Raw genomic sequence first — 15811 nt, 5'->3', positions numbered from 1 at the left:
TTATTAATTATAACAATGCAATCCCAATCCATGTAATATAACACAAAAGAAAGAAGGAAAACAGGGAAAGTAGTAAAAAAATAATAAATGTTGCAATCCAATCCAAAGTAGAAAACAATAATTGAGGTGACAAAAAGGAGTGCAGAGATTACAAGGTTAGGCAAAGCCATGCCAAACAAAATCAAGAGAGACGTGGTCGTCGTGGTCTAGTAAGTCCAAGACATTGACAGGGGTAGGTGTATACAAATTGAAATGATCATTGTTATGACACTGCCAAAACCAAGAAGAGCTTCCGTTTCCGTAGTCACGAGGCGAGGGCAAGGCATCTGTGGTGGTCATCATCACCTGGTCTTGGGCTTGGCTATGGTTATTATCATCATCTCTACTAGACTTGGAGTGAGTTTGGGATTGTGAAGAATGAGCAGTAGGATTTTTGATGATCCCAAGCTTTTTGCTCAAATGAGTGTTCCAATGATTCTTCACTTGATTGTCTGTTCTTCCTGGAACCCGACCAGCTATGAGTGACCACCTACAGTTGAGTTGAGTTAGTTAACAAACAAACAATATATGTTTTTATTTAGTAACTAATTAACAAGGCGTTTAGCGACCTGTTGCCGAGTAGGTTATGAAGGCGGATGATAAGATCATTCTCCTGGTCGGAGAAACGACCACGCTTAACACCGGGACTAAGGTAATTGATCCACCTCAATCTGCAGCTTTTCCCACACCTCTTGAGGCCTGTTACTTTGGGTATCCGATTCCATTTCCCTTTCCCATGCTTCCTTACGTACTCCATCAGGATGCTGTCCTCCTCTGCACTCCACAGCCCCTTTTTATATTCACTCTTTTCTTCCATCTCAACCTACCAGCTACTACCTCTATTATCACTTCTCTCCCTCACCTTCTGCTTATATACACACACCCACACACATTGTTTGTAGTTTGATTGTGACTTGTAAAGATATTATATATTTAAATAGGGTGAAGAGTAATAATAATATGTGAGACATCCATTTATATGGATAAATGGTGTAAAATTTATCATAACTTTTTTGTACATTTAATATTTTTTCATTTGATTTATTATTATTATTATTTTGTTGAGGCCTACCTACCAACTTTTATCCATTGTCCTCCCCAAGCAACGGTTATGATCCACTTTTAGCCCTTGCTTGGATTATATGCATGCAAGCAATACCCTTCTTCCACTCTAATTAATTTTATTCAATTTACTACACTATTTATATAATTAATTTTATGCTGTATGGTGTTAAAATTTTATTTAATTTACTACACTAGTATTTAGTAAATCTAAATCAATGGATAGAATAAAAAACTGACTGATTTGATTACTTGGATTTAGTTTGTGAAGAAGACAAAGTCAAATAATAATTGTAAGAAAGCAAATGGCATCTGTTGGGTGACCGAAATTCATCACAAGAATATTTGAGACACCCTCATCACAAGAATATTTGAGACCCTCTGGTATCTGCTCACAAGTTGACTAGCAAGGATCAATCATATTTGAGACCCTCTGGTCTCTGCTCACAAGTTGACTAGCAAGGATCAATCTTTCTTTGTCCTTTGTATTTAGTTACACCTTGCTTCTTCCTCGTTTCGTTTTGTGGTTTCTTAGCTGGATGCTCACTCATTTCACATACATAAAAATAGAGTGATATGGGAATCTTTGCTCTCTCTCTTTTTGCTATAAAAATGATACACAAGTACCAGATTGCATCAAGACAACATAAAAGGGGAATATATAATACATCCATCAAAATTCTTGTTACAAACGATCTCATCTGATCAATGTCTGTCTGTCTGATACAGCCATCTACTACAAAGGATGGGCTTTGACATTACACACAGCCAAATAAGACAAAACTCCATTTTGGGAACTTTGCCTTTGAATCAATTTCATCCCACTACACAAATAATTATTACTCCTTTTGAAACAAAGTAGCACATACAGTTGCCTTTTTCTTTCTCTTCTTCTCGCATTCATCCTATTCCTTTTTATTGTCAAAGACATACTCATTCATGCATGAGAAAAAGTAAAAAAGAATATAAGTTGTTGTTAGCAAACTGGTTGATTATGAATTTGAGGAGCAAAAGAAATATTATTATACTAATTAGGTAATTATGAAAACAATCTGTGTTTCTGATCACAAGTGACCCTATGATTGGGGTTGCACATTGTGTAATAAATAAGAAAGAATGTAGTGGAGGACACTAAAATGGAAAGAGGAAGGTGGGGCAGGGGGATCCATGTTTAGTTTAGGCCATCAATCAATGTTGGAAAATGGGCATCAATTTACATGTGCTTGCATTTGCCTATGCTATGTACTTGATTGCTACATAATGCCGTTTTAGCTGGATAAAATCTTACGCTCATTATTACTCATATATCACTTATTATTTTTCTTACATTATTTAAAATTTACATCCAATGTCTATATATAATAAAATGAATTTAAAGTCGTATTAGGAGAATAAATGCATCTGTTGAAGTAGTAAATCATGCCTTTTTGGATCTAAAAGTCAGTAGGCGAATGAGTTATTCCATCATGACATATGTTTGATGCCTTTAACAATTAAATATTATTTCAAAAGGGCGAAATGGATAGCCCATAACTTGTTGGGCTAGTGACGACTGATTGATTTACTAATTTAACAAAAAGTAAGTGATTCTTTTAGGCCCAAAAGGTCATTAAAATTATCAGCCACCAAGATCCTAGGAAATGAATAGTTGTATTAAAAACACAGAGGTCATGCTTAAAGTAGCAGCCATCTTGGTGAGCTTCTTTATATTCCTTCGACTCAAAACCTTCCCACTTGTGCATGTTAGGATAAGTTGCTACAGAAAACCAATGGTTTTAGAAGAATACCAAGTCTTGGATACGTTGGAAGAAGAAAATGGCCATGCAAGCCTGGAAATGGTTGAATCCGAAAATGAAGATGTAATTCTATTGTTTTCTGCTGAGTAGTTTGATTGGTATTGTTGCTCTCTTCTTGTAACTTGAAACCAAATTGATTGATTTTTGAAGGAATTAACGATCCATTCAGGGTGTTATAGTTATCATGCTACAAGATGAATAAAATTTGTTATGAATACTGAAAAACGTCTGCTAACACAATGAACAAATTTGTAAAACAACACCCCAATAGCAATTTGATTTGAAACTTATCTATGCAACATCTTAAAATTCACTCAATAATCTTCTACCTTTCTTACTAAAGCTTGTAAGCCTACTTTTGTTTAAAATGAGTTGGGAAGCCCAGAATGGATCTAGGCAGTCGTAGGTAAATGTGAAAGACTTGGGTGAGCTGCCCTGGTGACAAGGTCAAAATCACGTAGATTGAAAATGAAAATGAAGAGCTTATAGGCGCATGTGACTGGCAATGGTAATACCAGCTCACTTTATAAGATTCCTATTAATATTCATTCCTACAACCTCCGACCACATCACATTACATCATAAAAGACTTAAATAACAGAACATCTATTAACAATTCACGAATTATAAGAAGACACGTGGCCTACTAAAACATCAAGTAAACCTCTCGTAAAAGCTTCTTAGATATGTGATTAAGGGGATTTATTCTCTCCAGCTCTTAGCCGGAATTTTTTATAAAAGAAAAACAATAGGTTAGTAATTTGAATAAAAATTTTTAAATTGTTCTATAATTTATGAAAATTTTTAAATAATTTAATCATCATTTTGTAATTTTTTAAAGTTAAAGTGATCAAAATATACAATTAATAACTGTGTTTTGTCAAAACTCAAAGGTGAAATCTGACATATTTGAGCCTAAATGATTGCACATGCATCTATGATAATTTTAAACCTGCATCCAAACGTTTGAAGGCATAAGATTTGCTGGCCTACAAAATTAATTAATGATAATTTTTAAAATGGGATAAAGAGCATTTGAATTAAGATAACTGTCGGCATTTAAACATGTAATAAAATCTTATTTTCTGATTGCTGATCACGTTGAAAGAAAGCTTATAAATAAACTGATGGCCGACTTCCTCTTTAGCTGTTTGGGGTGCATTTTGACACTCCTTATTTAGGGATTTTTGAGGAAATTATTGATTTTAAGTGAGATATTTGTAGAGAGTGGTTTGTAATAATTTGGATATCAAAATTTGTCAATCATTAGACTCCCAATGACATAATTTTGCTAAATTGCATATCAAAAGAGGTAAAATATAAGAAAAGCTATCATTAAACTAAAATTTACGAATGAATAAAAAATTAAAAAACCTCATAAACTACTTGAAAACAAGCTCATTAAGTACTCGAGAGAGTCTAACTTGGCATATCAAATTACAGTAGATCACTTGCCCCTGTCATCATGTTATGGCCTTAACTACCTTACTTCTTTGTTTTCGACCTTGTTTGATTAATAAGGGTTTTGAGCCAAAAATTGCTTAAGGTGGCCCTTTCCAGATCACATTTTTCAAATGCATACATTGCTCAATTCGGTGTCCCCGAGCATTATGGTATCTATAATAGTGATTGGAGTTAATGCGATATTATCTGGATGGGAGGTGTGGGGCTGTCTCCAAGATTCCTTGATACTTCACTTGTACGAAAATTTGTCTAGGGAATAGTTAAGCTCATGATAAGTTTTGAATTGATTATATAGAGTTTGAAGTCGCTAATCTTGGCCTCCCCTATATCTGCGAATGTGTCCTTGGCAGTTTGTGGTATGGTTATTGTTCACCCGCTGGTTATTTCTCTGATTAGACTAGTTTTAATGTTCATACTTACGCCTGCTTGCCCTTGAATCGATCATTGGCTGCTGATAGCCTTGAAATCTCATAGAAGGCAATCTTCGTGGAGGGTTACTTTAACGGGGTGCTAGTGTTGAAAAGTCAAACTTTCTCCACCTCGTCTCATTCCAAGAATTTGTGTACCATCTCATAAAGGCTGGAGAGTTTGCTCGGGGTGTTTCCGATGATAATGTACCTTAGGTTATGATGCGAGGTTCCGACAATAAAAGCCTAAATTTCCCATTCATCAATAACTCCCTTTGTGACCATAGTAGCTACACAGGATCTTTTGACATAATCACGGAGGGACTCATTTGCTCCTTGGAGATTGTCATCAAATAGGCAGAGGACTATTGCAACACCTTGTTGGCCAGAAAATGACTCATGAATTGGTCAGCCAGTCGTTCAAAAGAATGGATGGATCCCCTGGGTAACGACAACTACCATTGTCGAGCCATTTGAGACAGGGTCATATAGAAGGCTATGCATTTTACTTCTTCAGATGCCTCAAATATGTTCATATGGTTATTGTACCTTGCCAGATAATCTTCCGGGTCTCTCGATCCATTATACATAAACTTCAAGAATTTGAAGGATATTGAGATATGGTTGTCAAAGATCTTTAGTGCTAACGACTCGTTAGAGTAGTTCCAGACAAATTCGTTTGTTTTTACCCCTTTTATCTCTTGCATCAATTAGGCCCTGAAGGCTTTGAGTTGCTCTTCCACAGAGATATTTTTATTGCCTTGAGAATGCTGAGATGTTGCCAAGAGGTCAGCATTATTTCTGCGGAGGCCTCCCAAATTGTCACCCTAATTGTCTTTTCAGAGTGTGAATAAAACTTCCTTTTCCTAATGTTTTAATTTTTTTTTATCTTGGAACCTCTCATGTGACTCTCAACTCCGTAATGAGCTACTCATTCTGAGTTTCTCTAGTCAAGAATGCACTTTTGTTCTGTTGGAGATTTTTGGAGAAGAAGCAGAGAAAGAAAACAGGACAGACCAAGGCAGTATCTTGCTCACAAACGTGCAGCAAGGGAGCTATGGCTTCAGCTCATTTAACTCATCTTTTCAATAAGAAAAACAAAAGATTTATAGTCAACTACACCACCTAAACATCCACCTAACACTACTAAGTTACATTGGAATTTATGAAAACATTACTTGCACACATAGGTAAGCTGATTTATCAATCTATCAGCACCTAATTACATTAAAAACTATACCAACTCAGTTCATTTTGAACTAAAAAACTAAACTAGTGCTTAAAGTAACAAAATTAGCAACAGCTTGAACTTTAGCCAGCATAAGTATGGCTTTGCAACTCGGTCTGCTTCTTGGCTGCTTCATCTGCTGCATGTGCTGCATGCATGTCATTGGCTTGCATGCTGCATACTCCTAGCTTAGCTTGCAAATTAGTGAACCTTGCTGTTACAGCAAGCATACGTGTTGTAGCATGTTTAGAAGCTGCATACACTTCAAAATAAATATCAGAGCAGCATGGTAGGCTCTCTTTGGACTCCATGTTGCGACTATCACTCATTCATCAAGTTTTTGAGCTTGACAGTCCTTAGATGCTTTGTTTCAAGCTGAACTTGCACAAGCACTTCATTTTTTTTACTTTTCTCAACAATGGCCTCATTTTCAACCAAATCTGACTCACCCACTTGACTATCTCAGTCTTTTGTGCCACAGATTTGTTCATCAAATGGAGTGTTCTCCTCCTTCACAGCCTTGGTTGGTATCACCATTCAAACACATCTTGCCTTGTTCCCTTGCTAATTACAGTCCTACTTCTTCTTGCTTCCACATGTTGCTGAGCTCACACCTTTGACAGATTCGCATCTTTGCATACTGTCTTCAGCAGGTGTCTTCAACAGGCTCGTAACGATTGGTGAGCTCGCACTTTTGATAAGCTCACAGCTCACTTCTCGCTAAGCTTGCAGCTTTGACATCTTGCTAATCTTACAGCTTGCACATTTTTGCTGAGCTTGCAGCTTGCACATTCTTTTCTTGAAACTCCTCCTTCAGCTTATTCAAGCTTGTTTGGGAGTCTTTAAGGTTGAACTGATGTTGTCTTCTCTTCAAGCAGTCCTTGATGACATGCTTTGACAACTTCTTTCTTTTAACAAGCAGCGGAAGCAAAAATCAATGGCCCTTAAGACTTAAGCTTATGATACCAATTGCTGGGGATTTTTGGAGGAGGAGCAGAGGAAGAAAATAGGACAGAACAAGGCGGTATCTTGCTCACAAACGTGTAGCAAGGGAGCTATGGCTTCAGCTCATTTAGTTCATCTTTTCAATAAGAAAAACAAAACATTTATAGTCAACTACATCACCTAAACATCCACCTAACACCACTAAGTTACATTGAAATTTATGAAAACATTACTTGCACACATAGGTAAGCTAATTTATCAATCTATCAGCACCTAATTACATTAAAAACTATACCAACTTAGTTCATTTTGAACTAAAAAGCTAAACTAGTGCTTAAAGTAACAAAAAGAGCAACAGCTTGACCTTTAGCCAGCATAAGTGTAACACCCCCTAATCCCAAACCGTCGCCAGAATAGGGTTACGAGGCGTTACCGAACATATTGGTTAATTTACAAACAATTCATGAATAAACAACAAATATATTAAAATTAAATCATTAAGTCTCTTTTATGAACCTTCGAGGCCTAAATCACGTATTATAAATGAATAGGGACTTATTCAAGTACTCCGAAAATTTTTCGTAATATAATAATAATTATATATTTTTTAAAAAAAAAATTCAATATAACCCCTTTAGAAACATCTAACCTTCCCTGCAATTTCAAATTTGCAACTAACTCAACACAACAACAACTCAACAAATACAATCTTCATCCAAATCACATTCGTCTTATAACAATATCACTAATCCTTATTTTATCTAACATTATATCCATTCATACTTTCAAGTAGTATTTAAACATCTTAATTAATTTCCATTCATATCATATATCAACTTATATTAACTTAACTAATATATTCATGAGTTGATACAAAACATAGTCACATAAGCTCCTATACATGCCATATAAACCATTTAAAGTATTTATAACAAAATCTACCGGAAAATCGAGATAGTGTGACTTGAGTGTGATGATCCGATCCTCTGACCCTCCCGTTAATCTACAAAGAGCAATAAACATTACAGGTAAGCTAATTATAGCTTAGTAAGTTCGTCGGCTTAAACCATAAACCTTACCAATATTAGTTTCAAAAATTCAAATCATATGGACATTTTAAGTAAGTTTCTTTCATCCTGTAAATCATAATCTCATTTTAAAAATAATTTACTTAATTGAGCTAAAAAATAATGATAACATTATTTACATTTCTTTTTCCACACGTTATAATTACGACTTACCGACTTGTCAATTTAAGGAACGACTTACGGATTTAGGTACATCGTGATCTGAAACCCGAAGGCTAACTGAAGCACATAAGTGCTAAACGGGCTTAGAAGGCTAATCAAGCTCATCGAGTGAATCGAAACCCCAAAAGGGTTAACTGAAACTCATATGAGTTAACGGAAGCTCGTAAGAGCTAAACAAAAAGCAAACACGAGAGTTCGCAACAAATGCTGAATCTCGATTTACTTGGGTAATTTACCCTCAATTCGTCTTTTTCATCGAACGTTCGTACTCATTTCCTGCGTTCCGTTCCTCCGAAATACTCAGTTCAATTTCGTAACTTTTGTACATGATTTAATTATTTTCAACAATTAACATACATAAATATTAATCACCATTCATAAAATAACATTAAATTTTAATAATTTAATCGTACAAACTTACCCGGAACAATTTGCAGTAGTTGTAGAGATTTCTGGAACTATTCCGGAAATTTCTCTTTTCCTCGTTTATCATCGATTTCTTGATTTGGTGCAAAAATTATGAAATACCAGATTATAGAACCCTCCTATGGCGTTTTTAGTTGCTGGAATTGAAGAAAAATGAAGAGAAATCTAGATAATTCCACTTTAGTCCTAGCTTTATTAAGTAAATTTTGCAATATTCCAAATTTGCCCTTAATTCATCAATTTTCCTGCTGATTTCAAGCCCCTTGCCGTCCAGCCCAAATAGACCTTGGGTCTATTTGCCTTTTAAACCCTCTTTCTTTTATCATTTAAGCTATTTAATCATTCTTCTTAATTTTACATTTGTTACAATTTAGTCCTTTTTATTCAATTAACTATCGTAACTTTAAAATTTCTTGACGAAACTTTAATACTAACTTATTAACACTCCATAAATATTTATAAAAATATTTATGACTCGTTTTAAAATTTTCAAACTCTCAATACCTCATTTTCGATTTTAATTTTTTAATTTTTTTTAAATATTTATTTCTAGTACACTATTCGCTATTTCAAAAAATTTTCCTAACTTCACATTTAACTTATATTCACTAAATTATTAATATTTTTCCACTCATTTGTCGGATTTAGTGTCGAATTTAGTGATCTCGAATCACTGTTCCGACACCACTGAAAATTTAGGCTATTATAATAAGTATGGTTTTGCAGCTTGGTCTGCTTCTTGGCTGCTTCATGTGCTGCATGCATGCCAACTTCAACATGTTCTTTGCTGCTCCTTGGAGCGAAATTTTTGTTGAGAAAACTGCTCATCTAAACATTGCAGTTTCTCTTGGGTTTTTGTGTCGTGGGGTTGTGGACTTGATGCATGTTGGTGAGAACCTTAGTCTAATGAAATAGGAATCACAACTAGTGGAAGAGGCATAACTATGAGACAGGTTACAACTTCTTGTAAATAGTGACCTATGTGGTCAAATGGTCCTAGAAAGGTCATGCCAGGTTGTGGCTGAGGCACTGTAGAAATTGGGGGAGTTGAAACAACTGAAGGTGTGGTTTCTATAGGTACAACAAGAGTGGTAGGGTTAGATGTTAGAAGATCCCTCAAAACCTTCACTAACTACTCTAAGGTGAAGAGAAGGGTATTTGTATATAGTAGAAGGGTTCCTGCAGGGGGCAGAAGGAGATGGAGTCTAGGTAGAGTTCAAGCCAGTGGGAGTTCCTGAGACATGTGAAATGGGATGATGAGTGGAGCAGAAGAGTTGATTTGGTTAGCCAGGCCATTGGTCTGGTTGGCTTGATTAAAGCGGGTGCCACTTTGAGATTGTGAAGCCATGTCTTTCATGCTCACCACACCTATTTTTGATATAATAATACAACAATGAAGAAGTATGGAGGAAAGAGTGGTGGTTTTTATGGAGGTCAATTCACCCAATCGAGGCGAAGAGTTGGAGGTTATAAAGAGTGAATATGAAGAATAAGGGTGTTCGAACGGTTAACTAAATTGAACTAATATTAATCAAACTTTTTAATCCTTTAACTGTAAATTGAATCGAATTTTTTTCAAAAAAATTAACCGAACCAAAATATTTCAGTTAATTCAGTCGATTAACTAAATTAACAAAAATTTATATATATTTTTGGTTAAAACAAGTATAAAACATATAAAAAAATTTGATAATGTTCATTTGATCGAATTATCCGAATTAAAACTACATATAATTTGTATTATTAATTATTAAGTCCAGTTAATTAGGTTAATTACTCAATTTTGAACTGAATTAACCGATAACCAAACTTCTAAAAAATTATTAACCAACCTCCGATCGAATTAGATTAGTTAACTGATCGATTAACCAAATTAAGATCGGTTCAGTAGGGTAATTCAGTTTTAATCAAAATTTGAACACCCCTAATAAAGGTAAAAAAGATAGAGGCTAAAGGTGAGTTAACAAAGTGTAGGCTTGATCTTTTGAAGGGTTGATCTTTTTTTCCTCGTTTTTGGAGGTATTTATATGTGAGGGTTTCATAGAAGGTTGCGTTAATGTGTTGGATTTGCCATTAAGCTATCATTACAGTGGATGTTGATAGTCATACAACTAACTAAAATTTACAACAAAGATAAGCGCATCTATCGAATAATAGTATAGCTACGGTGAGTAAATATATTGTATTCACGAGGATTAAAAGTATTAGTAATTACCGTTTTCTTATTATTTAGCCGACAATTTAGAGTGATGAGTTATAATCTAAAATTATTAAACTAATTTAAGTAAGAACGCAATAGAGAGCGAATAAGGAAAATAATCGAAAGATAACCAATGAGAGAGACAATATAAATAAAAAAAATCTACTTAGACTTCATCTTGAAAAACTACTTATTGATAGTTATCTTACTGTTTGGATGTCTCTTCACTCAGTATAAAAAATATAACACAAAAAATCCATTCAAGTGTTATGCTTGAATGAATTAATTATAGGTTGCATGTGAAACATACTCCGTTTTCTTACATCCACAAAATCTGTCCAATTGTCGTTTTCCTGCAACAGTTCTGTGATATAATTAAACGTTTTCCTCACCGATATGTTTAAATTTGTAGTATAAAAGTTTAGTGTTTAGGCAGTGTAGGGTTGGATCTCAATCTCATTAGAGGTGAATTGTTAAAAAGTCAGCGCACGATGCATGCAATTAATGTATCAAAACAACGTGTTTCTCGACAGAAGGATCTTTTCAAAGAAAGAAAAGGCAGATTTCCACTTGGATTATTTGTACAAGTGTTGAAGTTGAATCATACGTGGAGAGGGACCGACCACCTTTGACTGGATACTGCAAAGCAACGGAAGGTGAGTGGATTGGGTAAAAAACTTTCCCAGAGAGAGAGATTGTAAGCATAGAAAGAAGCAATCCGCGATTTCATTTCCCCCAAAGGACTAATCTTACCAATTAAACAAAACACCCTCGGATTGTCGCCATTATTGGGATTGCGCTATCAACAAGGATATAAAAGATACCTTGGTTAAAACAAAGACAACCTCAACGTCATACTGATTCCCAATTTCCATCCTTACTATCGTCTTTTCCCTATTAATATTACCAGATTATTTAATTTAATTCATTCAAATACCATCTAACAGGTAGCTCCCCTGCTTTTCAATCCCATCACTCGTTTATAAATTTTCTGCCTTCTGCATCTCCCAGTTTTTGTTTTTATTTTCATCCCATTCATTTTCTCCACTCCAAAGCCTGCTCTGTTTCATGGCTTTGAATATGGTTTATCCGTCTGAAATGATTAAGTCTACCTCCTTCTTCCATCCCACCAACTCCGTTTCCCTCCCCAACCTTTCTACAGGTTTCTTTGTTTTACTCCATCTTCCTTTTTTCTCTTCCATTCTTGCTTCGTCCATGCTACGCATCTGAACCGAGAATTTTTCTCTGTTTTTGTTTAAAGATTCTCAAAAAACCTTCTCCTTTTGCTTCTTGGGTTTGAATTATAATTGTAATGAATGGTGTTTTCTGGATTTTAAGGTGGGTTTGTTTGGAAGAGGAAGGGCTACAGCACAGCGATTGGTAGGATTAGGAGACTACAATGTTCAGCTCAGGCTCCACACCCACCACCGGCATGGCCAGGACGAGCTTTTCCACACCCTGGACGCAAGACTTGGGATGGCCCCAAGCCTATCTCCATTGTCGGTTCAACTGGTTCCATTGGAACTCAGGTGAAGTTAAAGGGGGAAAGAGAACTATAAAAAAAAAAAAAAATCTTTTACATACTGAAACTATCTTCTTTCCGTTTTGCCGTTTAACTATCTGGCAATGCGCCCATGTAGATTTTTGCCCAAATTTTAGGCTTGCATGTATGTTTTGTTTGGCACTTGATCAAGTTGTTTAGAATTAGAATTTGGCGTTATGTAGACGTTGGACATAGTTGCGGAGAATCCAGATAAATTCAGAATCGTGGGGCTTGCTGCTGGTTCAAATGTCACCCTTCTTGCTCATCAGGTAACTCTTCAGTTTTCACGGAGCTATATGACTACTTATAATGGACCAGTTTTAAATTCTTCCGATAAGAGCCATTATGGTTTCATAATCACTGATTCTTCCTTCAGCCATATGTGGTTTTGCAGTATAATCTCATATAAAGTGGTTTCTGCAGATGCTTACAAGCGTTAGAACTAATACATAAAGTTCCCTCTATACAAGATAAATGATTTAAACATGAATTGGGGTTTTTGCAAAATTTTGATGGCTGATAATGTTTCTGTGTATTGCAGGTGAAGACATTCAAACCTCAACTGGTTGCTGTTAGGAATGAGTCTTTGGTAAATGAACTCAAAGATGCTTTGGCTGACATGGAGCAAAAGCCTGAAATTATTCCTGGGGAACAAGGAGTTATTGAGGTAGCCTATGATATAGCTCATTATTTCTTTTCTCTGATTATATAATGCATTTTCTTATTTAGATAATTAGTCTTAAAAAATTTTCCAGGTTGCTCGCCATCCTGATGCTGTCAGTGTGGTTACAGGGATAGTAGGATGTGCAGGATTGAAGGTACTTCATGATTCTTTTACTGTTGCCCTCTGTTTGGTCATGTTCCACATCCTGCCTTTTCAACCCTTTGATTCATAATACGTAGGCTAGGAGGGCTCTGAAAAGGCTGCATGTAAGATATCTTTGTCTAGTTGTTGCATACATAATGTGAAAAACTGAATGCAGTTGAGACTAATTGAAAGAAGAATAGACTTCACCAAAATTTTAAATTGTGTTGGATGATACTTCTCATTTGCAGGCAATCCTTATACTTCAGAGAACCGTATGCAGATCTATTTCTGCTTCCTCTATATATAGCTTTGTTTGCCTCCACTGAAACAAATATATTTGAGATATCATCAATTGCAGTCTTATTGTCAAGAATTAGGATATGTAAAGAGAAGCAAACAATTTGTTGTTTATTAGATTAATTGTTTAGCTTGCTAAAATTTCCATCTTTTATCTTTTATAGCCTACAGTTGCTGCAATAGAAGCTGGGAAAGATATTGCTTTAGCCAATAAAGAGACCTTGATCGCTGGTGGTCCCTTTGTCCTTCCTCTTGCTCACAAGCATAAAGTAAAAATCCTTCCAGCAGATTCTGAACATTCTGCCATTTTTCAGGTATTGCTGAATAATATTATCTGAAAATTGTTCATTGCTCCAAGTTATTTTGTCAATCATGTTTCCTTGTTGGTAGTTGAAACAACTCGCCTGTCATTTTATCCCCCAAGTCATTCTTGGTAATTACAGAATCTTTTGTTTCTTCAGTGTATTCAGGGATTGCCAGAGTGTGCGCTTCGGCGTATTATTTTGACTGCATCTGGTGGGGCTTTCAGGTGTGGAATCATAATTTATGTTAGAATGGTAAACCTTGTAAAGTGGGATGACTAGGCCACATTGAACAATTTTCTCACCTTGTTTCACACAGGGATTTGCCTGTTGATAAGTTGAAAGACGTTAAAGTAGCTGATGCTTTGAAACATCCGAACTGGAATATGGGGAAAAAGATCACGGTGGACTCTGCTACCCTTTTCAACAAGGTTTTTATCAAATATCTCATTCAAAATTATAGGCAGCAAATTTTCTACAAAGTTTATTAGTATTTTAAAATGTAACCCTCGTCAAAATTACTAGCATTAAATGCTTTCTCTATTTGACAGGGTCTAGAAGTTATTGAAGCCCATTACCTCTTTGGGGCTGAGTATGATGACATTGAGATAGTAATTCACCCACAATCTATTATTCACTCAATGGTTGAAACACAGGTTTTGCTTTCAACTTTATCATGTTGGTTACTGCTTGGTGATCCCATAGATGTCACATTCACTTTTTAATTTGTCTTACAGCCGTACCTTTGACTGGAGAGTTGGATAATACAAATTGAAATTCAATTTCCATTTCTCATAATTATTTCTTATATACTTATTTTCAGGATTCATCAGTGCTGGCTCAGTTGGGATGGCCAGATATGCGCTTGCCAATCCTCTACACTCTGTCATGGCCTGAAAGAATTTACTGCTCTGAAATAACTTGGCCTCGCCTTGATCTTTGCAAGTAACTAGCATCTCCCCATTCCAATTTAATCTCCCCATTCCAATTTAACATTAGTACTTAACTTTTAAAATTTTGATAGTGTTTGATTCAGTTTACAATAATAACAATTATCCCGTGTCCCACAATAGTTGGTCTTAAGTTTTATTTACATCATGTTGCATTTGAAACTTTTTTGGTGATTGAAAAGTAAAATTTATTGAAAAATGGACGGACACTGCACTCATTCCATTGAGTTAAATTGGTTGATGGATAATACAGGCTTGGTTCACTAGCTTTTAAGGCTCCTGACAATGTGAAATACCCCTCAATGAGTCTTGCCTATGCTGCTGGAAGGGCTGGAGGCACCATGACAGGAGTTCTTAGTGCAGCTAATGAGAAAGCTGTAGAGTTGTTCATCAATGAAAAGTAAGTATTTTGTAAGATGAGTAGAATTCCCCTATCCAGCTTTATTGTGGTTGATTGAAAGTTTATTGATTGGCCCTTTCCTAACTTTGGTATCAAACATTGGAAACGGGGATGTAGTGATGATTGTTGAGAGGTTAAATTGGTATTGCTTCTATTCAGGATAAGCTATTTGGATATATTCAAGGTGGTGGAGCTAACTTGTGAGAAGCACCAGGAAGAATTAGTTGCCACTCCTTCCCTTGAGGAAATTGTACATTATGACTCATGGGCACGAGACTATACCGCTGCTTTGCAATGCTTTTCTTCCGGTCTAAGTCCTGTCCCTGCATGATTCATCAACTAATTTGCAAAGATTTTTGGAGTATTTATTGGCCTAGAACTGTCATATATAATAATAATAATAATAATAATAATATGAAGATCATTCCCCTGTACAAATGTACATAGTCCATGCCATTAAAATGATCGTTTAAGCTTTATATAACCGAAAGTGGGGAAGATTATGGTGATGAAGATTTTGCTTTTTGCGATACAATAACTTATCTCTTTTCTTTACTTCTTGCTGTTATTTCAGGGTCTAATGGATAAATATTTTTTCAGATTTGAATAGTTGACCCCTGAATTTATATATATATATATTTAAAATATATATTGTTTCATATTGTTAAGTTTAATGAGGCTAAAGAAACCCTAC

The 15811-nt window shown here is 35.4% G+C and overlaps 2 protein-coding genes across 2 annotated transcripts; one reads left to right on the top strand and one right to left on the bottom strand.

Moving 5' to 3' along the window:
* LOC108456110 (transcription factor MYB114) lies at positions 1–1008 on the bottom strand. The gene is made up of 2 exons (XM_017754707.2): positions 609–1008; positions 1–529 (listed from the first exon to the last, which is right to left on the bottom strand). The coding sequence occupies exons 1-2, from the start codon at positions 854–856 to the stop codon at positions 157–159; spliced, it is 621 nt and encodes a 206-aa protein (XP_017610196.1). The 5' UTR covers positions 857–1008; the 3' UTR covers positions 1–156.
* A 10493-nt stretch (positions 1009–11501) lies between these two features.
* LOC108454841 (1-deoxy-D-xylulose 5-phosphate reductoisomerase, chloroplastic-like) lies at positions 11502–15724 on the top strand. The gene is made up of 12 exons (XM_017753441.2): positions 11502–11979; positions 12156–12346; positions 12543–12629; positions 12902–13027; positions 13116–13178; positions 13630–13779; positions 13927–13994; positions 14087–14198; positions 14319–14423; positions 14591–14712; positions 14971–15117; positions 15277–15724. Exons 1-12 carry the CDS (start codon positions 11886–11888, stop codon positions 15446–15448), a joined length of 1437 nt encoding a protein of 478 aa, XP_017608930.1. The 5' UTR covers positions 11502–11885; the 3' UTR covers positions 15449–15724.
* The last annotated feature ends 87 nt before the right edge of the window (positions 15725–15811 follow it).

The sequence above is a fragment of the Gossypium arboreum genome, chromosome 11, assembly GCF_025698485.1.
Source record: "Gossypium arboreum isolate Shixiya-1 chromosome 11, ASM2569848v2, whole genome shotgun sequence".
Lineage (NCBI taxonomy): Eukaryota > Viridiplantae > Streptophyta > Magnoliopsida > Malvales > Malvaceae > Gossypium > Gossypium arboreum.
Note: the sequence above shows the minus strand (reverse complement) of the source record. Positions and strands in the feature narration are given on the sequence as shown.

Coding starts and splice junctions, on each gene's coding strand:
- LOC108454841 (XM_017753441.2), top strand. CDS start 11,886: ATGGCTTTGAATATGGTTTATCCGTCTGAAATGATTAAGTCTACCTCC. Junction 11,980..12,155: donor CCTCCCCAACCTTTCTACAG/GTTTCTTTGTTT, acceptor CTGGATTTTAAG/GTGGGTTTGTTTGGAAGAGG. Junction 13,028..13,115: donor GGGAACAAGGAGTTATTGAG/GTAGCCTATGAT, acceptor AAAATTTTCCAG/GTTGCTCGCCATCCTGATGC.
- LOC108456110 (XM_017754707.2), bottom strand. CDS start 856: ATGGAAGAAAAGAGTGAATATAAAAAGGGGCTGTGGAGTGCAGAGGAG. Junction 530..608: donor CATAACCTACTCGGCAACAG/GTCGCTAAACGC, acceptor ACTCAACTGTAG/GTGGTCACTCATAGCTGGTC.